Source organism: Dipodomys spectabilis, unplaced genomic scaffold (genome assembly GCF_019054845.1).
Source record: "Dipodomys spectabilis isolate Male_0828 unplaced genomic scaffold, ASM1905484v1 ptg000095l, whole genome shotgun sequence".
Lineage (NCBI taxonomy): Eukaryota > Metazoa > Chordata > Mammalia > Rodentia > Heteromyidae > Dipodomys > Dipodomys spectabilis.
Window position 1 is genome coordinate 19,420,330 of NW_024870772.1, and position 24,918 is coordinate 19,445,247.

Below are 24,918 nucleotides of genomic sequence, written 5' to 3' on the forward strand. Positions count from 1 at the left end.
GTCATTTTAAAAGTCTAGCCAAGGGTTAGTAGCTCACACCTATAATCCTAGCTACTTAGGAGGCTGAGATCTGAAGATCTCCATTTGAGGTCCACCCAGGCAGAAAAATCTGAGACTCTTATCTCCAATTAACTAGCAAAAGGCTAGAAATGGAGGTGTGGCTCAAGCGATACTGTGCCAGTCTAGTGCAGGAAGGGAAGAGGGATCAATCAAAAGTACAAGGCCCTTAGTTTAAGTCCCAAAACTAGCATACAAAAGAAATCTAATTTTATCATCTGGGTTGATGATAAAATCCAAATGAGACCATTTCCCCTTTTGTTTTTTTTCTGTCTAAATTGCATGACTTCAGTACACAGCTAATACAGTTTTACATTAACCTCCTTGTATTTTTTTGAAACAAAAAGACTTTCTAAAATATAAAATGGATATTGGGTGGTGATCACAATCTGTCTAGAATGAACCCAACTTTTCTTGCTCAGACCATCTTGCTGCTAAATCTAGAGATTTTTTTTATATGTTATCTGTGGGCACTTGGCATTTATTCTTTATTACTGCATGAGTTCCATGACCCTATTCTTTCATGGTCTCTTCTACTCTGGCTCTTTATTTGTAGTTTCTGTCATTCCCTCCTCCTTCCTTCACTGTCCCATCCTTTAGTCTTATTGTCCACAGTTATTCATAACCCTCTTAATATATTTTTTTCTAGTTAGTAGGAGAGTTAACAATGGGAGAAATGCAGCAATCACTCTAGATTCTACCCTTTAACCTCTTTGCTTAACCTCAATTCTCCTTTAAAGGGGTGGGAATGGGGGGAGATGACATGAGGTAGGAGTCTCATCTGTGTCTAGATCCTCCTGATCCTGATGTAATCCTTAAGGGCTGAGATTAATGGTGGATACCAGCTAATTCACCTACATGCATGACTCAGAATACTTTGATTGTAAATACAGAAAACTCAAGTGAAACCTAGCTTTAAAATAAGGTAACAGTTTTCTCAATAAATTGTTGGTATTCAAAAAGATAGGAGAGGGATTTTCCTGTTTAAATGAGAGATATGATATAACCATCTACTATGGTTATGGTATGGACTTTGTTTAGATTCTGAACTAAACTATTGTTTTCTGAAGCAATCAAGGAAATTTGGATATGAACTGGATATTAGATGACATAGAAATTTGTTGATAATTTTTGTTTTATTAGGCATCACAATTGTGTGAATATGTGAGAATAGTTCTACATTCAGCAGGACCACACAATGAAATATTCAGGGTGAAATGTATTTTTACATTATTTTGGTAGTACTTGAATTTGAAGTCAGCACCTCATGCTTATTTACCATTTGTTTAAGGGTGGGCAGGGGCTCTACTGCTTAATTCATACTCCTAGCCCTTGATTTGGTTATTTCATCAGAAAAATGAAAATAAAAAATTGATAAAAACTTGACACTTGTTGAATCTAGATTGTGAGGACATGAGGATTTATTACGCTACTTATCCTACATTTCAAATACTTAAATCTTTGAAGTACAGAATTAAGGAAAAAGTTAAAGGGAGTTCTGATACTGATAATTAAAAGCTCAGAGATGGGGTTAACATCAAGTAAAATTTCATATACCAGTAAACAACAGAATCAAGAATCCAGTTTCCTTGGAATTTCCTCATGGCTTCAAAATCTTTATTCCATCTTAAGACTGTCTTCTAATTCAGGGAGACCATATAGCTAAGTTTACTAGTCAGTCCTAGTTACATTCACTATCCTAAAAGAATTATTTATAGCACTATATTTCCTCCCAAATGTGACCTTGCTTTTGATGATAAATTAATCTGCCACCCTAGTTCATGGTTGTTAAACAGACGTCATCCACAATTAGGACTTCATGCTTCTTTGCTCATTTCCAACTGAAGAGAGCTGCTTCCCCAGAAACACCCAGAAAGCCTTCCTTGTAATTCTAATGTTCTAGAAAGGAAAATGACCCATCTATGAAGCAGAAATGGTAAGGGTGATGGGATACATTGGTTGGTTTAGTTCAATTAGGACAACTCTGAATGTCAAGGATGGAGATAATGCTGATTTCCATTTTGGGAGGGGGCAAAGGAGAGTGAATATAGGGAAGAAACCAATAAAGGTTACCATATTTCTCTTTTGTATGTCCCATCCTATTTCCATAGTTTAGGCTTCAATATCTCTTACTCAGATTATAATAATTCTCTTATTGATCTTGCTCCTTAATTCTGAGCTAACTTTAGATTGTTAACTAGAATGATCTTCCTAGCAACATGTGTCATGTGTTCAAGGTTTGGTTGTCCTTAATGGACTCTGTGTGTGTGTGTGTGTGTGTGTGTGTGTGTGTGTGTGTGTGTATGCCAGTTGTAGGGCTTGAATTCAGGGCTTGGGTGCTGACACCGAGTTTTTTGTTTATTTGTTTTTGTTTTCACTCAAGGCTAGGACTCTACCACTTGAGCCACAGCTCCACTTCCAGCTTTTTGGTGATTAATTGGAGATAAGAGTTTGGGGGATTTTTCAGCCTGGGTTAGCTTCAAACCACTATCCTAAACTCTAGTCTTCAGCATAGCTAGAATGACAATGAGTAACCAGCACCTGGCTTTCCAGAGCCTTTGCAGAACTACTTCCTGACCAGCATCGTATAAATGGCTCTGCTCTTCCACACACTTCTGTTATGATTTTCTCACCTCACCACAGCCCAGGAACCACAGAAGAAAAGGACCATGGGCTGAAATCCTGAATCTGCAAGCCAAAACGAATCCTTCCCTCCTTTGTTTTTCTCAGGAATTTTTGTCACAATGATGGAACCTAACTAACACATTGTGTCAATACTGAATATAATATTTTGTGGTCTTGTATTCACCTATGAGATAAATTATGGATGCCTTTGCTAATTATATAAAACTGTTCAGTATCTGGCCTCTGGCTATTTGTCCACCTGCATCCATTTTTATTTTCTTCATTGCAATTTGAGTTTTAGCAAAACTGAATAACAGACTCACAGTTTTTTTTCCCTATCTCTTTGCCCTAAGCCTGCCTCATTCATACCAGTGCAGCAAATTTGTATTCACACCTCTTCTGCAAGCCTTGGACCTACATTTTCTCACTCCTTCCTTAGACCTTCCTTTCCCTTTGTGCACCCTAGACTTGGTTCTATAGTCCAGTCTCTTTTCTGACTAGATAGGGATAATGGTTGGTGGTTTAGTTGAAAAATCAATTAGATCTAGGATCGTAATACTAATGATACATACTTTACACATTATTTTTAATATCAACTGTAAATCAGCTTCACCACTTTATTTCTCTATCACCTGCAAGGAGCTTTTATAGATGTTTTTTCTAACAGCTATCACATTATTCCAGTGAAATTTAATACAACAACAGACACACTGCATATTTATTCATGTGCTCTCTATATTTTTAGAGGGCCAAAGCCTTTTGTGTTGATATGGGTCTTCTGATTCAGTTCTGCCTGAAATTTATTCCTTCTTTTCTTTCCTCTTTCTTTTCTGCTCCTGCTTTCCTTCCTTCTCTCCCTCCCTTACTCCTTCTCTCTCTAGTGAGGTTTAAAGTCAGCGGCTTGAGATTGCTAGGCAGATACTCTACCACTTGAGTCATGCCCTCAACCCTTCAGCCTCAAATTTCTTCTGCAGCGATATTCCACCCTCTAAGGATTGCTAACTTGCTTTTGTCTAAAATGATGGAGAAACAAGACTTTTGTTTTTCCTTTTTATTGATTTTTTACTTTCTTTTGTAAATTATATTTTTATTAGCTTTAGTTGTACAAAGAGATCATCATGTGGAACAGGACATTTTAAGGACAACCTGAGTATAGAGTCACATTCATATTTTTCAATTCTTTTTCCATGCCCACCCTCAATGGTTTTCCTTTATAAGAACTTGATTTTATCAGGTGTTTTCTAAGGCATTTAATTTCACTTTCCTAACCCCTCCCTTGTACTTTAGCACTACTTAATGTTTAATCAAATTTTATACTTTTAAAGAATTGAGAATCAATACAATGGTTAAGAAGAAAACACTCAAGGAAATAAATAGGTAAAAGAGGTAATATAGCAAAAAATAGTAACACACATACAAATATAACAGAGAAAACAGTAACTAACATAAACATATGCATACATCTATGTGTACAAAGCATCTTCATTAGAAGTATTAAAAATATTTATAAAATATTTATTTTTAGAGAGAGCAGCAGCACAATCTAGTTTTGAACTTCAGATTCTCCTGCCTCAGCCTCTTGTTCTGGGATTAGAAGCAAGCCTCTATGCCTAGTGTCTCTAACACTTGTGAAGAACTTCCTAGGTTTCAGGCAGTATTAGTCACTTTAATAAGTATCCAATTGTGTGTATATACCACAGTTTCTTGATCCATTCATCTACTGAGGGGCATCTGGGTTGGTTCCATATCTTAGCTATGATAAATAATGCTGCAATAAACATAGTTGTGCTGGTATCTTTAGTATGGTCTTGTTTGTGATCATTTGGGTAAATGCCCAAAAGTGGGATTGCTGGGTCATAGGGGAGCTCTATGTGAAGTCTTTTGAGGAACCTTCATACTACTTTCCAAAGTGGTTGAACAAGTTTGCACTCCCACCAACAACGCAGTAGGGTTCTCTTGGAATTCTATGCCTCCATCAGAAAGACTGACATTCCCCCATTTGTTAGGAAATGGAAAGACTTGGAAAAAATTATATTAAGTGAAGTCAGGCCCAAAGAAACATAGGTCCCATGGTTTCTCTTATTTGCAATAACTAGTACATGTCTGAGACAAGCAGAAAAGGTCAGATAAGTTGATGTTAGGCAAAATGAACCCCAAGATAAGGACTCAAATAGGTTTTTTCTTGCTATTTTTTCTAATATATTTAGAAGGTGATTTTTTTGTTGCTTTGTATGTCCATCCTCCATGGTATAACCCTGTTCTCACTGTATTTGATGTTGGTATAATTTGTGGAGGGGAAGGGAAAAAACAAATTGTTTGAATAGGGATACAGGTGGACCCATTGTAACAATGAAAGGTACAAGATGCTATGTCCAAAAAGGAACTTTACAACTTTGGTGAGGGGGGAGGGGATGGACAGATGGAAGGGCAGGGACGGTAAGGAGAAACAAAGGAGGGGCAACAATGCTTGATAAGAAATGTACTCATTACCTTGTTCATGTAATTGTAACCCTTCTGTATGCGGTACTTTCACAATAAAAAAAAAACCTTATTAATAAAAAAACCAAGTATCCAAGAGAAACTATTTAAAAGGAAATATTTATTTTGGTTTACAGTTTTAGAGGTTTCATCTATCTATGGTCAACTAGCTCCACTGCTATGGGACTTTGGAAAGTCACAAATCATTGTTGTGGTAGCTTGTGGCAGAGGAAGCTACTCATCTCAGATCAGCAAGGAAGCAAAGATTGAGACAGATAGGGGTCTAAGACAAGATATAACCTCCAAGAATACCCTCTGTCCCGTTGCAGTGATCTACTTCCTCCAAGCAGGCTTTATCTCCAAACATTTCTACCACCTCCCCAAAATACCATTAAATTATGAATCCAACAGTGAGTTAGTCTACAGATTAGGTCAAAACTCATGATCCAATGACCTCTCAATGATTGGATGCACTAGCTAGAGATCAAGCCTTTATTATTTATATATTTATTATATAATTATTTATTTATATATTTATTATATTTTTATATTTGTCTCTTACTGGGATACTTCCTAGCCAACCCATAATAGGTACTGCTTTACAAAGTCAACTTAGTCTTCAGAGAGAGGTGCTATTGATATCCATTTTACTGATAAAGCAGCTAAAGTACTGAAAAGTCAACCTTTTTGTTTTTGTGGTTTTACTGCAAGTCCTTTCAAACAAAATATTAGTTTTTACTGAGATGCTTCCAAAATATATTACCTAATGTCCACCTTTCTTTTATAAAACCTGTTGAACAAATACAAAGTGTGTTTGGAATGATACAACTAATGAAAGTAAGCCGGCGAAAATGGAAAGTCTCTGCTCTTTCAGGAAATCTTAAAAAACAAAAAAGAGTTTCTCTAAATCAGGAAGCGATCCTTGCAGGGAGGGAAAAGGATTTCACTACTCTGGTTTTAATCTTTTGTTTTTTAAGGCGAGCCAATCAAAGAACTAAATATTGAGAGCTGAGTAGTTTTTGCGGATAAGAGTTTTTTTTTTTCTTTCAGTCCAACTGTTTCTGTAGCAGTAGATATCTGAGTTCACAGTGGAAAGGAGTTCAGTCAAGTCCATAAGAAGCCAGCAATCTGTTCTTGGTATGTTGAAGTCTGACCTAAGACACAACCCTGCTGATTCCCCATCCCTTGCTATCTTCCCCTGTTTGGCGCTGCCTTACTCCTGGATTCTGCTCCAAAAGCTTTTCTCCTGTTCTTGAGCTGGTGCATCTGTTCTTAAAAAATGAACCAACCAACAAACAAAAAAGCTCTGGTTCATCTAGGTCTTACTCTAATTACTCATTTGCTGCTAGGGTACACTTCTTATATTCCTAAGACTGTAAACTTATCTGTTTGCTTGATGCTAAAGGCCCTGTGCTTAGTATTGTTTCTGATACCCAACCAATACCCAATAACTATTAAGTGAATAAATAGGTGAATGAATGACCCTTAGGTCCCATTCCAATTCACTTGCTTTATGCACAAGTGCCCTTAGAACTGTGGATCAACTTAATAAATACTAATTTCTGAAGTAAGATGTTTCTGAAGGTTTAGAGTATTTTTAACACAGTCCTACAGGCTAATGTTTTTCAGTTCTTTGTTTATAGTTGACATATCTGGCCCCTTTCCTCTTTCGTCTACAATTTTTTTTAAAGTCTTTCCTATTCTTTACTGACCATCTCAGTGGTTGAGTCCCCATCAAATCTTCTCTGATGGTCCCTGATAAAAGTGATCAGCCAAACTATGAACTCTACACTGTGGCTGTTACTGAGTTCTTTTTCTTTTTATGTAATACAATTTCCCTGCATCCAAATGTTAGACAAACATTACTGATTCTATAGACACAGAAGATATTTGGAGAAGTTAATGGGCATTTTCAGGAAACCAAGAAAAGAAAATGATGACTCACACACTAGAAGTCAGTCCTCTTCCTTCCTCCCTCTCTAGGTCTCTTTACACTGCCAGAGCAAATTGCTCGTATGTATTATTACTTTTGTTGTTGTCTGGGGTTTCAACTCAAGGTATTGTGCTTGCTAGGCAGACAGTCTACTGCTGAGCCAGTCTCTAGCCCTTTATTTGCTGTTTATTTTTGAGATGAAGTCTCACTTCCTGCCCAGGTGTGCCTGGCCAGTGATCTTCATATTTTAGATTTCTCTTTATAGTTAGAGTGACAGGTGAGCACCATTGTATCCAACTTCTCCACTCAGACAATCTTGTAGTACTCTTTGCCTGGAGCTGGCCTAGAATCTTGGCCTTCTGGGAGATTGGAAAGACAGGTATGTACCACAGTTTTCAGTTACTGGATGAGGAGTCTCTTAAATTTTTCTGCCTGGGTTGGCTTTGAACTGTGCCCCTCCCATTCTCAGCTTCCCAAGTAGAAAAGATACTGGTTTGAGCCTGTATCTGATCATACTTTTATTATCTTCCCTACTGTAAATTCCTCCAAGCTCTAATTTCTTCTTTTGTTTTCTTCTAATTTTATTTATTGTTTTAGAGGTGACATACAGCAGGGTCAAGTAATAAGTACATTTTCTTTCACATAATATCTGTTTCCTCATTCTCTCCCATTTCCCACCCCCCTCAACTGTAACTTCTTAAGCATACTAATTAACTACATAAATAAATACAATCTTAAAACTTTAAATTCTGGAACAGACAAAAATAAAGGGATTTTTTTCAATCAGCTGATTTTGCAATAAATATTCAGGGCAAAAGAGCTACTATGTTGGTACAGGAACTGGAAAATACTAGCTTCAATTGTTGGTTAACTTTTGCTCCAAAAGTTTGACCTAAAAATTAATGAGCTGGGGATACAGCAATGGACCCCGGCAAGCGCAGCCCACATACGCGAGGCGGACCCACAACCACCTGGCATTTGGGCAGACTTTCTAACTGCTGCTCATGGCATGCTCTTTCCCAAAGAAGAAATTGCAGGGTCTTGTCCTTGCCACCATCACACCGATGATGAGAATGGAGAACTCAACTTTTCTGTCATTGGCCAATATGTGTACTACCTTCTGAAAGAGCATGGAGTAAAGAATGTTTTTGTGAATGGCACAATAGGCGAAGGCCTGTCCTGAGCATGTCTGAAGCATCATTTGGTTGCAGAGTAGTAGGTGACGCAAAGGAGGAACAAATTGGACCAGGTGGTAATTCATGTGGGGGCACTGAGCTTGAAGGAGTCACAAGAACAGGCCCCACATGCTGCAGAAATAGGAGCTGATGGCATGGCTGTCATTACACCATTCTTTCTCAAGCCACATAGCAAAGATGTCCTGGTTAATTTCCTAATGTAGGTGGCTGCCAGTGCCCCTGAATTACCATTTTATTACTATCATGTTCCTACTTTGACAGGGGTAAAGATTGGTGCTGAGGAGTTGTTGGATGAGATTCACAATAGGTTCCCCACCTTCCAAAGGCTGAAATTCAGTGACAGGGATCTCTTGGACTTTGGGCAGTGTGTTGATCAGAATCGGCAGCAATAGTTTGCTGTGCTCTTTGGGGTGGATGAGCAACTGTTGAGTGTCTGATGTTGGGAGTAGCAGGAGACATGGGTAGTACCTATAGCTACCTGGGAAAAAAAGATAAACCAGATGTCGGAGGCTTTTGAAAGGAAGGACTTCCCTTCAGCACTGAACAATCAGTTTTGCATCCAGAGACTTATCAACTTTGGAATCAAACTAGGTTTTGGAGTATCACAGACCAAAGCCATCATCTAGTCTCTGCAGCTTCCACTGCTGAAAGCCACCAGGAAGTTCACTGATCATGATAAAGCTAAACTGAAGATCCTGGATTTTCTTTCTTTCACTGGTTTAAAGGATGGAAACTTGTAAACTTGTAGCTAGTATCTCTCTATCCATCAACAATGAGACCTAATTACTATGAAAAGCATATTCTTCTCTCAGGGTCTTTTTAGATGAACTAAACCTCTTATCCAATGAAATCTCACATTGGTCAATAAGTATTTAAGTCTCTGTTTTGAGCCTAACATATTTTTTATTGTGAATGGTTGGGGGGGGGGGCTCTAAAAGGAGTCATGAGCCTTAAGTCATTCATTTCACAAAATTTTGGAGAAAATTTTCTGTGTGTATAGCTAAAAGGGAATCCAGGAGAAAACTGTAATTAATTTAGTTTCATCTGCCTTCAGGAGCTTCCATTACCTAGATGATTAATTCTTAATCTTAAAGTTCTCTAAGTTTAAACAACTTTCACTTGGCATCTAGGAAAACTCTGAGCTGTTGCAGTGAGGCAAGCAGTTTAATACTAAATTCAAAACGAACCAACTCTACATACCATCTCACTTGGCACCTGAGCTGGCTCTACAACTCTACTTTCAGAATAATTTTGTACTGTTTACCCTCCAGTGAGGCCAGGTGAGGACTTGCTTCAATTCCTCCAAGTAAAGAGACTTGTAGGATGGTGCTATAGTTTGGAGGTAATTGGTCGCTCCAAGGAAAGCTTAGTTCTTAGTGTGATGATGTGGAAGATGATAGAACCTTTAAGAGATGAGACCTGTTAAGAGGTGCTTAAGTCATGAGGACAGCCCTCCAGATGTCATGCAGCTCTCCTTCAGTGAGTTTTCCAAGACTAAGTTGTTAAAACAGCTTGAGCTTGACTCCTAAATTGTTTATTGACTTTCTGACTGGGATATGATCTTTCCACCTCATGTATGTTCTTGCCACCTGACACCATTCGCTATGAAGTTTCACCAGCAGAAATTGGTGCCGTGCCACTGAAGCCCTAGAACTAGGAGCTAAATAAACTTTTTTTTATAATGTTAAAAAATTAATGAGTCGAATTAGCAAAAGACAAAAAAAGCCAATTGTGGACAATGAGATATTTATTTACTTAAAGTTTCTTCTCTGTAATTTCACTTTAAAAAAAGCCATTCTGTGTGGGTAGCATAAGCAAACTGCTTCTTCCTAGGCGGGAGAATTAAATAGAAATGTGTGTTTAGTTGTAGGTGGGGAGGAAAAAAAAAAAAAACCCACCAAGAATTGGTCAGGAAGCCTCAGGCACGTTGCATCCTTAGCAGCCTAGTCTCTCGGGTCAGGGCATAAGCCCAGACCCTAGGGCACCTGTGGCTGAGGCCGCACCCACAATAACCACCTAAGGTTCAACCTTTGGCTTGTGAATCAGAAACAAAACAAAAAAGCTGCTAAGTCCCAGCACCCTAGACGCAAGAGTCTGTGGTCGGATGTCCTGCGATCGGAGGGGGCACGGTGAGCCAAAGTGGGGTGAGCACAAAATCCTCCACCGAGAGACTAGCCCCTGCACCGGCGCAACCGTGACATCACTTTCGCGCCCTCACCGGTTTGTTCCTGCGGCCGCTCCGTAGCCCGCGCCTCAGCGCGCGTCTCCCGGGCGGCGTCGCCATGGCTGCCCGTGGGGGCGTCGCGTCCTCGGGTGAGGGGCTGCGCTACGCCGAGTACTCGCCTCCCGCCGCCAAAAGGCCCGACGCCGAGATCGACCACGACCTGGTGAGTGCGGCCGGCCGTGCCCTCCCTTCCCGGCGGCCGGCTGTCGGGGGCCCTCGCGGTGCGGGCGCCGCGGAGCGTCCCGTCCGGGCCCCCTCGGGTCCCCCCTCGTGCCTTCCGTCACCTGCCGTCCTCCGGGCCCGCCGGGGTTCCCGGGAGGCCGCTGCCGGCACGGCGGGGACGACAGCTCCCTCCCGTACCTCTGCCTCCTCAGGGAGCTTCCAGTCTGGCCCGTCAGTGTCCCGGAGGAGGCGAGGGCGGCCGGGGCGGGGCGGGCCGGGGCGGGCGGTCCTGTCCTCGGGGGAGGGGAGGAGGGGAGGGGGGAGGGGAGAGGGGGAGGGGAGGGAGGAGGGGGGGAGGGGGGAGGGGGAGGGGGAGGAGACTGGAGAGGAGGGCTGGGTTCGTTTCTTTCCACAATCCCATGAAGGCCTTTTATAATCCTCACAGGACACGAGAAAAGGGAGCTTCAGAAAGTTTTAAGTAAGGTACCTAGGTTTATTCCCTTCATCAACGGCAGGCCTAAACTCTTGCCACCATGACTTGCTGACTTCTGAGAAATAAGGAGTTGTGGCTGAGAAGTTCAGTCTGCTATAGCTAGGTAAGGTTAGGTAGGGGGAATCGCTTTATAAAGTGATGTAAAAATCTCGGTATTAAGATGACTTGCAAGGTAGTTGGGAGCCCTGGTAGTTTGAAGATAAAACTAACAGTGGTTTTACATTTGTCCGTATTTTACTTACAAGAGGAGAGGGTGTAGGGTTGAAGATAGCAGCACACCTCTGGAGTGGTGCAGCCACATGCAGGCTAATTAATGTTCTAGTGACTCAACAGGCCTCTCATCACAAATATTGTAAAATCTCCCGTGATACCCTGAAAATCTGAAATAAGGTTAAATGTAAACATTTAAAGATCAGTATAATGCTCTAATCAAAAGATAAGGTGAAATTAGTATGTGATCAGAAAATAGTATGATGACTTAAATTTGTAAATAGACAAAACTACATTAGAGGACATACTGAAGTTATCATGTTACAGGCGTATTGCAACAGTACAAAGAATCACTGTTCATTCAGCTATAAATAAAAACTGATATATAGTTATATACATATATTTATGTGCATATACTGGGGCTTGAACTCACGGATTTGTGCTCTTGCTTGGCTTTCTCGCTCATGGCTGGCATGCTCCATGAGCCATACTTCCAATTCTGGCTCTTTGGTGGTTCATTGGAGATAAATGTCTCAAGAATTTGTCTGCCTAGGCTGATTTCACACCTGGATCCTGAGCTCTCAGCTCCTGAATAGCTAGGGTTATAGTGTGAAACACTTTTATTAGAATTCATTTGTTATTATTATTGTTGTTATTATTAAGTCAGAGTCTCACTGTATATCCCAGGCTGGCATCGAACTTGTTTTGTGGACTTAGTCTGGCTTCAAACTCATGATTTTCCTGTCTCATCTCTCTAGTGACAGGATTACAATTATGCATCACCACACTCAAATTTGACATTTCAAATACTTAACATGGTTGTAATCAACAAATTGGTATTTCCCAAGTGATAATGCAAGGTAAAATCTTGGACAAAAATGAATTTTTCCTCTCAATTTACATGATAGTTGCATTTATGGAAATTTTCATCTACACTAAAGTAGTATGTATGTATGCCTGTATGTATGTTTTCAAGACTAAGACCATCATAAACAGGCTGCTCACCCACTTAATGACTTTATTCAGACAGACACAGTTCTTTATTGTGTTGGGTTGTTTTATACACGTAAAACTTATAAGATCAGTGGCCCCCATCTGGGGACTACTACTTCTTATCTAAATTGTTATGCAACTGAGGTAACCCTCATAGGGTCTCAGAATACCCCTAGGAACCCTTCTGCATCTATTGAGACTCATTCTTCCAACCAGCGACCAGTGAGTTAGAAGACAACATAGTTCATAAGAACTTTAGGGAACGTGAAAGTACTGAAAGCATGAAGAGGTTGACAAGTGGGTGTTAGGGGAAAAAAATGACCTTGAAAATTGTAAAAATGTATATAGTTGTTAAAAATACAATGAAATATAATATTAATGGGATTTAACACATAAAATAATCTAGTGGCTGTATTTGTCAAAAGCTTTCATCTTGATTAAGTTTGCCTTTAGAGAGTAAGAATTAATATTTAAGCTGGGTGCCACAGTGGCTTATACCTATAATCCTAGCTACTTAGGAAGTTGAGATGGAGGACTGACCAAGGTTTAAAGCCAGCCCAGGAAGCAAAGTCCTTGAGATTCCATCTAAAAAACAACCAGCAAAAAATTAGAGCTAGAGGTGTGGCTCAAGTGTTAGAATATCAGCCAAACAAGCAAGCTGATTAAGTGTGTGTGGTCTTGAGTTCAATGACTAGTACCAGTAGTGGCAGAAGAAAAAATACCTGTTTAGAAAACTACAAGGATTTTTAAACGTAGACAAATACCTATATAGTTGGTTGGATACAATTAATTGTTGAATCATCAGAGGTCTTAGTCAAACTTGGTTCTAGCAGATCTGGTCTTACAGAAAAGTAGAAAATTTTTCATTTAAATGGTAATATTATAAACTTGTAAAGCAGTGTATATAAAGTATTAGCCATTTAGTTTCCAGTATTTTCTTAATGTAACTTCTGGTATTATAACATGTAAGAAAATTGGCCACATACATCTTTCATTATAAGCAAACCTAATACACAGCGGTTTAAGCCTATCAAACCTATTATAAATTTATTCATTATCAAAAGTAGTAGAGCATTTCTATTTTTCCATCAACTGTCCTAAAACATATTTTAACAGTTTTGTTGCTTCTTTTGACAGTCATGTGGATTGCTTATAGTATGTCCGCATTTTAATGGTAATTCTTTCCATTCATTGTATTACACTAGGAGGCTAGAATGTAAGCTCTAGGGGCAGCAGGGACTTTATTTGCACTCTGGTATGTATTTCTATATTCATATTGGCTCTGATATGGGGTAAGCCTTTAAAAATAATTCTCTTGCTTTTGGTAGTGTGAACATCCCATTGTCACCAGTTAATTTTCTGCAGTACAGACAATAAAAAATAGTATTCTTGTGAAGTTCAAATGGCACCATGAATGGTACCTGTTTATAAAGTTACCAATGTCCAATTTTTTTTCAGGGTTGAATATAGAAGTCTTCACGGACTGACCTTTGAATGGCTTACAGCCCCATTTCCCATCCCCTAGCCACTAAGTACCCTATGCTGTACTTACTTGAAATTCCTCCACTTTTCTGAAATCTCACACTTTTGTGGCTTTGTGATAGCTCTCTATTTTGACTGACATTCTTTGTGAAGCAAACTCCTAGTCCTTTTTGAATATTCAGTTTACATTATTCAAAGCCTTCTCTGCTCTAGTTCTTCTTTAGTAGAAGAAAGTTGTTTTCATCTTGTGTATTTCCTTGAAAAGTTATGCATACTTACAATGTATCAAGATTACTAATACCCATATTTGTGTAAGTACCTAGAATTTGAAGGCCCCAGGAAAAAGCTTTTATTTACTTCTGTAATTAGTATAACTGGGCATAGTGTTCATGTAATTATTTATACAACTTTTGTTACTGTGAAGTTTAGTTATAAATAAATGTGGATGTTTGAATATGATATCTTTGATTCTAATATCATATTGACACATAAATTTTCCCATGTATTCCTCTTACATGTTAAACCTCTAAGGGAGAATAAAAATAAGCATCTGTTCCTGTCTTGCAATTCTTTTCTTTTCTTTTTTCTTTTTCTTTTTTTTTTTTTTGTCTGTCGTGGGGCTTGAACTCTGGGCCTGGGTGCTGTCCCTGAGCTCTTCAGCTCAAGGCTATCTCTTGAGCCACAGCACCACTTCTGATTTTCTAGTGGTTTATTTTAGAGATAAGAGTCTTACTGACTTTCCTACCTGGGCTGTCTTTGAAGTGTGATCCTCAGATCTCAGCCTCCTGAGTAGCTAGGATTAACAGGTGTGAGCCACCAGCACCTAGCCTTCACAACTCTTTTCTTAGAACTTAGCACAAGATCTGTGCCAAATAAATGTTTGCAGGTTTATGTGACAGATGACAAATATTTGTTGAATGAGTGAATAATTTCCATTTTTCCTCTCACCATTGCAACTAGCACCTTTGTTTTGAGGAGGAAACGTATTTTTTCCTTTCTCAATTTCCCTCTGTTACAACTGGAATTCAAATGGGACAGTCTCAGGATAGTTTTTTTTTCTTTCACATTTTATAATACTTTCAGGCAATTTATATCTACAAAGTCATTCATTGCTTGTATTGTTTTGGGAAAATAAAATGCCATAGGGAATTTTTTTTAACAATTTTGATGCCTTTAAATTTGTTTCTTTTCATCAGTAGCAGCAATGAGTGGGCCATGGTCCGAGTTTTCAGAAACTTTGATTCATGGTAGTGGGACATTTAAAATAAGTTTTTGCTTTTTATATGTGTATTCTTATGTTTTATATTCTTTTCTGGATTACTTTTTCTTAGGATAGATTTTTTGAATCATAGTTTCTGAACTTTAGGACATGAATGTATTTATGTTTGTTGATTCCTATGATTAAAGTGCTCTCAAGATACATTGTCCAGTTTTGGATTTCAAGGTGATGGTTCTCAGAATACTGTCTTAACAGTTTCTAAGGCTTTGAACTGTTGGTTAAAATGTATTACTCTCATTATTAACAAGTTCTGTACTAGAGATATATGGCATATTTGTCACATGATGCCATCCAAAAGAAAAGTTAAAAAGGACTAGAAATTCTACTTCTTTACCTATTGGAGTATTTGAACTTTATATTAAAAATACTAATATTGAAAAACAATTTGGGTAAGGGAGAGAGAAGAAGGTGAAATTTTGTGCCAGAGAGGGAAGATTCTGAATAGTAAGGGACAATGGTTTGTAGATAATTAGTTTGTAGATAATTAATTCTCTAATTCTCTAGGGAGTTTAAGAAATGACCTACTAATGTTAAATTGTACTAGACTGTTTAAGGTTTTTGTAAATGGGCTAAAATCAGATAGGGATATTTCATTGTGAGTGTTCACTGAAAAACTATGGGTTGATTTTAATGACTATTGAAAGAGTGTGGGAGTGGCTTCAAATTGCTGCTTAAAAGCAGGGATTCTGGTCTGGATTGAGGGTATCTAACTTCTAGCTATCATTGTTTACCCAGAACTGTTGTTGCAGCTGACAGAAAGCATTTCACTTTTCAGGCCTTAAGTGTCTTCTCTCAAATACGGATTTGGGACAAACTTTTCTCTTTCTATCAGTTCTAAGATTCTGTAACATTTACTTAATATATCATTGCAGTCAGAAATATCAGCAATGCATTAAGCATCCTGTGAAAGCTATTGAAAATGAAACTGAACCATACTACTGTTGTATAAAACTATGCTTTTTACCTAGAATTCTACATGCATTTCTGGTTATATCTTTCAAAATAGAAATAGAAAATAACCAGAAAGATACAACGAAGTTTAGCAACACAGGATATGATTTGGTGTTAAAGAAGGAGTGTTATGGGGGATGGTGGGTGAAAAGGAAAAACTAATTTGAACTTAGGAAAAATAGTTTAAAACTTTACTCACACATAGTTTGTAACTTTTCCCCCTTGGTTTTCTTGAGACAACCTCTATGTAACTCAGGCAGGCCTTGAACTTTTGATATTCCTCTCTCATGCTTCCAAGTGTTGGAACTGTAGACATAGCTTAGAACTCTTAATTCAGGAAGTCAGTGGACAAAACAAATATTTAGTAAAGGTCAATATAATAATAAAACAAAAAAACTATTGAGTAGGTAAGAAAGCTCCTTTCTTCAAATGTTAGAAAGCAATACTGAAGACATTATTTAAACTTGAAAGAGGTGAATTTGCGACCAGTGAACTAAATGGTAGTATCAAAAAGTAACTCCTGTAACTAAGTGATGTTCAAGGTGGGAAAACTGAGCTTTTGAATACAGCCATATCTGAAGCTTCAGTCCAAAGAACAAGTCTCAGAAGTTGGGTTGAGGAGTTTAAAATAGAACCTAGCCATATAGAGCCATAAAGCAAAAATAGAGAGCCTACTAATTGTTCTTTCTTTCTAGTACCTCTTGTTGAAACACTGAAGTAATATTAATATTACTCTGGCTTAATTTTCTCATTAGAAATTAGTTTTAAATTTGTCTCTTCAGCTTGTCTGTGATTATTATCTTAAGACGATTCTATAATGTTAGATAGAGGAAAATCTACTTTATACTTTACACGTTATCTGGTCTAATCTGTGTCCAAATTATTCCATAGATAATTAGGTAATCTGTACTTAACAGATATTTTATATATGATTCTGCCTCTTATGCACGTATATGTGCTAAATAGCCAATAACCTAATGGTATAGTTATTTGAGAGCAGAACCTGAGTCAGAATGTAGTACCCCAACTTAAAATTTTTGTTCTTGCTTGTTCTTGCCGGGCCCTAGTGGCTCACACCTGTAATCCTAGAGGCTCAGGAGGCTGAGTTCTGTGAGCTTTTTTTTTTCTCTTTTTTACTTTTTCTTTTTTTGATAGTGGGGTCTGAATTCTGGGCCTGGGTGCTGTCCCTCAGCTCTTCAGCTCAAGGCTAGCGCTCTACCACTTGAGCCACAGCACTACTTCCAGCTTTTTTCTTTTTGCTTATGTGGTGCTGAGGAATCAAACCCAGGGCCTCAAGCATGCAAGGCAAGTGCTCTACCACTGAGCCATCTTCCCAGCCCCCAGAAGCTGAGTTCTGAGGATCGCAGTTCAAAGCCAGCCGGGGCAAGAGAGTCCATGAGACTCTTTATCTACAATTAACCACCAGAAAACCAGAAGTGGCACTATGGCTCAAGTGATAGAGTGCTAGCCTTGAGCTGAAGAGCTGAGGGACAGCGCCCAGGCCCAGAGTTCTAGACCTGTGACCAACAAAAAATAAAATAAAATAAAATCTTTGGTCTCTCCTTGTACCCTCCCTTTTTGAGGGCACCTGGATCTATCTCATCCTTCATTTCAAGCTTTACTTTTATAACTCAGAAGAAGAATACTAAGGTCAGCTGTCTGTCTAACTATTTATCCACACATCACTTCATCTATCCATTTAGTTAACTACTAGCTTTTATTGAGCTCATATTGTACACCAAGAATACAAAAGTACATAAAACCTGCTTTGCACTCTCCAGAGACTGATGTGGTAGTGATGGAAACAAATTTTGGAGATCTGGACTCATAATGGAAAAGTAAAGGGGAAGAATTAGCAGAGAATTGGATATCTGACAATGATGTTGACTTCTTCCATATGCAAATATTTACTTGATCTTGCTACTGTTACTGAGTTAAGGCAGATACATACCCGAGCTCCAAGGAATCACAGTACACTTGGCTTTGACCACCATTCCAGAAATCTAATTTAAAAAATGAGCAGTGAGGACAAGAGCTTTAACCTTTAAGCTCAATGTGACTACCTGGGGAAGAACAGAGGACAAATGAACAAAAATTTGACTTCAGAGTGCTTCAGCAGTCTTAGGGTTAGAGAAACTAAGGTGAGGACTGAGCATTTCTATGGAGGTCTGAACAAGGTATGGTTCATCATTACCTCTGATTTTTATTTCGGATCAGCCATGCAGAGATTATTTTTAGTGCCAAGAAACTTGAGGGCCATTCAAAATTGTCAATATAGACTCATAACAGAGCAGCCAATAAGATTATAAGAATTATATATGTATGTCCTATTGTATAGCCAATGATTTTGAGGACTTTATATCTTCAGATTGGATGTTCCCCACCCTGCCCCTTGAACAATAAATCTGTTTGTTTTTTAAATTTTTTTTTCCCTTTTCATATTGAAGATTGAACCCAAGATATTGCACTTGCTAGGGCAAGTGCTTTGCCATTGAGCTACAGCTCAATCCTATAAGTCTGTATTTTGATTCATAATTCAACGTAAGATACAGGCCTAGGAAAGGAAGTGTCAGATGCATAGACTTTTGAGAATCATTGGCAAATAATAGTACCCACCCTTTATTATCCTAAAAATTATTCCTAAGAATTTTAAGAAAGAATAAGAAGAAATAAATGTATTTATGGACAAATGAGATAGTAAAAGCAAACTAGTATGTTTTCGAGGTCATGTATTTTGAAGTTGAGAATCAATTTGTAGTGTAGGTGTGTACCTATACCTATAATTGGGACGTGTGTGTGTGTACACCTATGCCTATAACTGGGGCTTGATCTCAGACCTCAAGCTCTGAGTTGGCTTTTTCTGCTCAGGGCTAGTACTCTGCCACTTGAACCAGGCCCCTACTTCTGTTTTTTTTAGTCAATCAGAGGTAGAGTCTCCCAGATTTGTCTGTCTAGGCTGGTTGTAAGCTGAAATCCTCCAATCTCATCATAGTCTCTTGAGTAGCTAGGATAATAGATGTCTGCCATTGGTGACAGGCAACTTTTAACTTTTTTTTTGTCTTGCCAGTACTGGGGTTTGAACTTAGGGCCTTGTACTTGTTAGGAATTTTATCACTTGAGCCACATTCCTATCCAAACTTTTAACTTTTATGAGTTCATTTTGTTGATCTGTGTCTCTGTGCCAAATGTTGTACATGATTTAGAGTAGTACCAAGATTAAATGTTTAAATATAGAATTAATTAGTGAATCATCAACATAAACCTTAAAGATCTTTTCTGAGAATTGAAGGTCTGAGAAGTTTGGTCATAGAGCATTTGCCTAGCATGTGTGAGGCTCTGGATTTGATCCTCCAGGGTTGGGGGACTTGTATACCAGAAACAGCAGAAATATCAGTGAAGGATTCTTAGACAGTACCAAGTGTATGTATGTATGTGTGTATGTATGTGTGTTTCAAGATACTGGCTTATATGTGTGGCAAGCAAGTCTGAACTTAACAAAGTAGATTGAGGTGTAGTCTATACACATTTGCTTCCCAATTCCTGCCAAGATGAAAATTTGGGATAGGATAGTTGTAAAATTTATCTTTCCATGATGGTAGTTTTTCTTGAACAAAAGTTCTCCTTCCTCCTTTCTTTGTTTTGTGCCAATACAGTGGCTTGAACTAAGCTCAGCTCCCTTTCTCCCTCTCTTCTTCTCTCCCTCTCACACACGCCCCCCTCTGCTTGTTTATTGTGCTGCTGTGGATGAGCCCTGGGCCTGATGCTTGCCAGGCAAACACTCTACCACTGAGCATTACTTCCCCAGAACATTGCCTCTTATTTTGATCTACATATATATCGCGCCCCCACTTCTCCTCCCCCCCCCACTTTCTCTCTTGCAAATTTTGCTGATTTGGTAGTTATCTTTCTTGTTCACTCTCTTTTTTCTCCCTTTCACTTGTTGTTTAAATTCAAAGAGCTTTCTTTGTGGAAATTGAACCAAATAATAAGGCAGCATAAAACACTGAGTTCAGCAAAAAGTGATTTGCTTGTGATTAACCCTTGAGAATTGAGTCACTGCAAGATAGCAAGGAAAGAATGTTTTCAAGTTATCCTGCTATTCCTTATTTCTATTAGTAGGTAACCCTCCTCCCTTGCCCCTTGCCACACCAGGTATTATAAATTCATGTTCAGTTTTGCTTAGGGTTTATTTTATTTATCATGGCATGGTTTTAGAAAAATAGATCCAAAAGAAAGCTAATGACATTCCTTTCTTCCACTCTGGAGCTTTTTAGTCTTTCCTCTCAGCAAAAGGCAATTTCATTATTCCAGTTATTGAAGACAGTAACCTTAACACACTATTTTATTCTCCTTTTCTCAGAAAATAATACTGGTTTTATTTTCAAAATACATAGGACCAGAATTTCACTGTTTTTTTTTTTTGGGGGGGGGGGGGTCCAGTCGTGGGGCCTGAACTCTGGGCCTGGGCGCTGTCCCTCAGCTCTTCAGCTCAAGGCTAGCGCTCTACCACCTGAGCCACAGTGCCACTTCCGGCTTTTTTCTTTTTGCTTATGTGGTGCTGAGGAATTGAACCCAGGGCCTCATGCATGCAAGGCAAGCGCTCTACCACTGAGCCACCTTCCCAGCTCCCAGAATTTCACTACATTATGTTCTCCATATCTAGCACTAATCACTGTGGTCTAAGTTACCATCATCTTTTTCTTGGATCATTTATAGTTCACTTCTATGCCTCTGCTTTTGAACCCTGGCAGGCTTCTCAACATGACAACTAGAATGATCCTTAGAATTCTAAGTAAGATAGCTGTGGCGTCTGCTCAAAACAATGTCTCATATCACTCAGAGGAAAGCTGAAGTCCTTATGTTAACCTGTTAGGCCCTACACCATCTGCTCTCCATGTGATCTCTCTGACCTCATTCCTCTTCCTTTTCTCTCACTTTCTGTCAAGTATGCCAAGCATCCTCTTCCCCTTCACATTTTTCCCCTTGCTTATAGTGATCCTCCTTAGAGGTTGACATGCCTTCTTCACTCCATGTTTATATTTTTCAAAAGTCACTTTTTCAGTGAAGCAGTGAAGCATTTCCTTCTGCTCTGTTTGAATTTTTTGGCTGCCCTATACAAACACACACCTATTCCTTTACTTGCTGTATTTTTCTCCATGGTGCATACACTGTGTAAACCATTCTTGGTATTCTCATTTGGATTATTGTTTCACTTGCTAAAATTTGGCTTCATAAGTTGGGTGACTTTGTCTTTAGGTAGACCGGACATTCTTTAGTAGCTGTGTGTGTGTGTGTGTGTGTGTGTGTGTGTGTGTGTGTGTGTGTGTGTGTGTGTGTGTGTGTGTGTGTGTGTGTGTTGACACTGGGCTTGAACTCAGGGGGTCTTTCGCTCTCACTTGTTTTTTTCTACTTACGGCTGGCACTTTAAAATACTTGAGCCACACATACATTTCTCTAGTAGCTTTTAAATTAATTGAGAGATGATCAGTTGAATAGTCAAGATGATTGCCTTCAAGTGACTATTTGATAAATTGCTTTTGTTTTTGTTATCAGGGCTTGAACTTAGGGCCTTTAGCTTGTTTGTTCAGCTAGCACTCTAACACTTGAGCCAGCCTACATTTGGCTTTTTGCTGCTGGTTATTTTGGAATCTCTTGGACTTTTTTGCTAGGGCTGGCTTCGAACTACAATCCAGTGCATCTTAGCCTTCTGAGTATTTAGGATTCACACGAAAGCCACCAGCACCCAGCTATCTACCCTTTTTATTGAGAATTTCTTACTTTTTCTTTTAATAATTATTCCTGTTTTCCTTCATGCGCTACGGGTTATCATCATTTTACTTTGGTAAAGAAACTTTTTTATCATTTTTTTATTATAAAAATACCATATAGGGGGGTTACAATTACATGGGCAAGATAATGAGTACATTTCTTATCAAGCATTGTTGCCTCCTCCTTTGTTTCCTTCCCATTCCTTCCCATCTCCCACCCCTGCCAATCCCTACCCCCCTCACCCCCCCCCCCCCAACCCCTGGCCAAAGTTGTAAAGTTCATTTTTTGACACAATGACTTGTACATCTCATTGTTGCAATGGGTCCACCTGTATCCCTGTTTAAATGATTTGTTTTTCCCCTTCCCCTCCACAAATTATACCAACATAAAATACAGTGAAAACGGGGGTTATACCATGGGAAAGGGAAATACAAAGCAACAAAGAAATCATCTTATAAATATGTTAGAAACAATCGCATGAAAGAAAAAGCATTTGACTACTTATCTTGGGGTTCATTTCACCTAACATCAACTTATCTGACCTTTTCTGCTTGTCTGAGACATATACTAGATATTGCAAATAAGGGAAGCCATGGGACCTATGTATCTTTGGGCCTGGCTTACTTCACTTAATACAATTTTTTCCAAGTCTTTCCATTTCCTAACAAATGGGGCAATGTCATTCTTTCTGATGGAGGCATAGAATTCCTTTGTGTATATATATCTCATTTTCTTGATCCATTCATCTACTGAGGGGCATCTGGGTTGGTTCCATATCTTAGCTCTGGTAAATAAGGCTGCAGTAAACATAGTTGTGGTGGTAGCTTCAGTATGGTCTTGTATGTGATCATTTGTGTAAATGCCCAAAAGTGGGATTGCTGGGTCATAGGGGAGCTCTATGGAGTCTTTTGAGGAACCTCCATTCTACTTTCCAAAGTGGTTGAACAAGTTTACACTCCCACCAACAATGCAGTAGAGTTCCCTTCTGTCTACATCCCCTCCAGCATCTGTTGTTATTAGAGTTCTTGATTATAGCCATTCTAACTGGGGTGAGGTGGAATCTCAATGTTGTTTTGATTTGCATTTCTTTTATGGCTAGGGGGTTGAGCATTTCTTCATGTGTCTATTGGCCATCCTTCTTTCCTCTTCAGAGAAGTTTCTCTTTAAGTCTTTAGCCCACTTATTTATAGGGCAGTTGTTTCTTTGAGGATTTGTTGTTGGGGGATTTAATTTTTTTATTTCCAGGTATATTTTAGATATGAGACCCTTGTCTATTGTATGGCTAGTGAAGATCTTCTCCCAACCCGTGGGCTTTCTACTGATCTTTGCCATGCAGAAGCTCTGCAATTTCATGCAATCCTATTTGTCCAATGGTAAGGAAACTTTAATAGACAGAAGGCCTTCTATTTTCTTTGTAGCCCATGAAACTTTTGGATACATTTACTTAGTTTAGTTTTACATAGTCATGATTGCATGGTACTTTTTTAATTTAACTTGGCTAACACTGTCCATAATATTTTCCCATTTCAAAATATAATTTCACTCACCCATATGATAAACAGATAATACAAGTTACAAGAGACATCTGTATGGTGAGGAAGCTCCTTTAGGTCCTTTTCATTCCATTCTACAAACCTTTTAAAAACATATGATTTATCGGGTCCTTTAGAAGAGTTTTAGAAATTCAAGAAGATAATACAGTCCCTATTTTCAGAAGTTCACACATTGAAAGGGGTTCAAAATAGACAGATAAGCCAGTTTTGAATAATGTGCTATATTACCTACTGCAGTAGGAAGACCTACTGAGTCTATGAGAACATGGAAGAGTTTTAGAAGTAAGCAAGGAAAACTGCACTGAGATGATATTGAAGTTGTTTTTGCAGAATGAGGATTTTTAGGAATAGGGCACAGTAGAACAAGAAGAGTAAGAACAAAGATGTGAGTGAAGAAAAATATAACAGTGCCTCTCATATTCATAGTCTCAGTCATTTTTCATAACTTTGTTTGAACTCATTGTGTGCATTGTATGATATATTCATAACCCATTTTATAGATGAAAAACACAATGCACATAGAATAGCTTAGGGTCTTAGAACTGGTAAATGTTAAATTGGAATTGGGGCTTAGGTCTGATTGACTTTGAAGCCCATTGACTTTCCATAACATACTCCTCACATATTTAGGGATATAAGGGTAGAAGGATGAGGTGATTCATGTTTGGTGCATGAAAGAAAAATATAAAGGTGTGTGAGACCACTGAAAGTTTTGAATTTATTGATTAGAATGAAAAAGATGATACTTAGTAAGGTTCAAGGATTAACAGCTATCAAAACCATTTATTGTGCTGGGTGTTGGTGGCTCACACTTGTAATCCTAGCTACTCAGGAGGCTGAGATCTGAGGATCACAGTTCAAAGCCAGCCCGGGCTGGAAAGTCTGTGACACTCTAACCTCCAATAAACTACTATAAAACTTGAAGTGGCACTGTGGCTCAAGCAGTAGAGTGCTTGCCTTGAGCTGAAGAGCACAGGGACAGAGTTCAAGCCCCATAACTGGCAAAAAAAAACTTTTCTCTAGCCAGGCTTAGCAGTCTAAGAAAAGGATACTCTGTGGTACCTCTCCTACTATTTTGAAACCAATAAATTCTCTGATTGAGAATTCACCATCTGTTGTTTCTACAACATTGGACTGCAAAATTTTCAATTAAAAATGTTCATGCATCATATAAGGTCAGACAGAATACAATGGGAACTGCTTCTCAGCATTTTGGGCAAGTATAAAGACATAGATTTAAAAATTTTAAAAATCATTGTCCATTCATACCATTTATTTGTGAAAATACAATGTCTTTCCATAGTGACCATGACAAGATTGTTAAAATGTGAATTTCTAGCTGGGCACCTTTAATCCTAGCTACTCATGAGGCTGAGATCTGAGGATCACAGTTCAAAGCCAGCCTGGGCAGGAAAGTCTGTGAGACTCTTATCTCCAATAAACTACCAGAAAAAGAACTGGAAGTACACTGTGGCTCAAGTGGTAGAGGGCTTGCCTTGAACTGAAGAGCTCA

General features: G+C 38.7%; 1 protein-coding gene and 1 pseudogene across 1 annotated transcript in view; both read left to right on the forward strand.

Annotated features, from left to right (window-relative positions):
• Positions 1 to 8,097: 8,097 nt before the first annotated feature.
• On the forward strand, positions 8,098 to 8,927 carry LOC122112618 (annotated as a pseudogene).
• A 1,593-nt stretch (positions 8,928 to 10,520) lies between these two features.
• The window catches only part of Dnajc15 (DnaJ heat shock protein family (Hsp40) member C15), a 51,873-nt gene continuing 37,475 nt past the window's right edge, over positions 10,521 to 24,918 (forward strand). Inside the window, exon 1 of the mRNA XM_042685769.1 lies at positions 10,521 to 10,676. Coding sequence (XP_042541703.1) covers positions 10,572 to 10,676 — 105 coding nt within the window. The 5' untranslated portion in view covers positions 10,521 to 10,571. The remainder of the gene's footprint in view (positions 10,677 to 24,918) is intronic.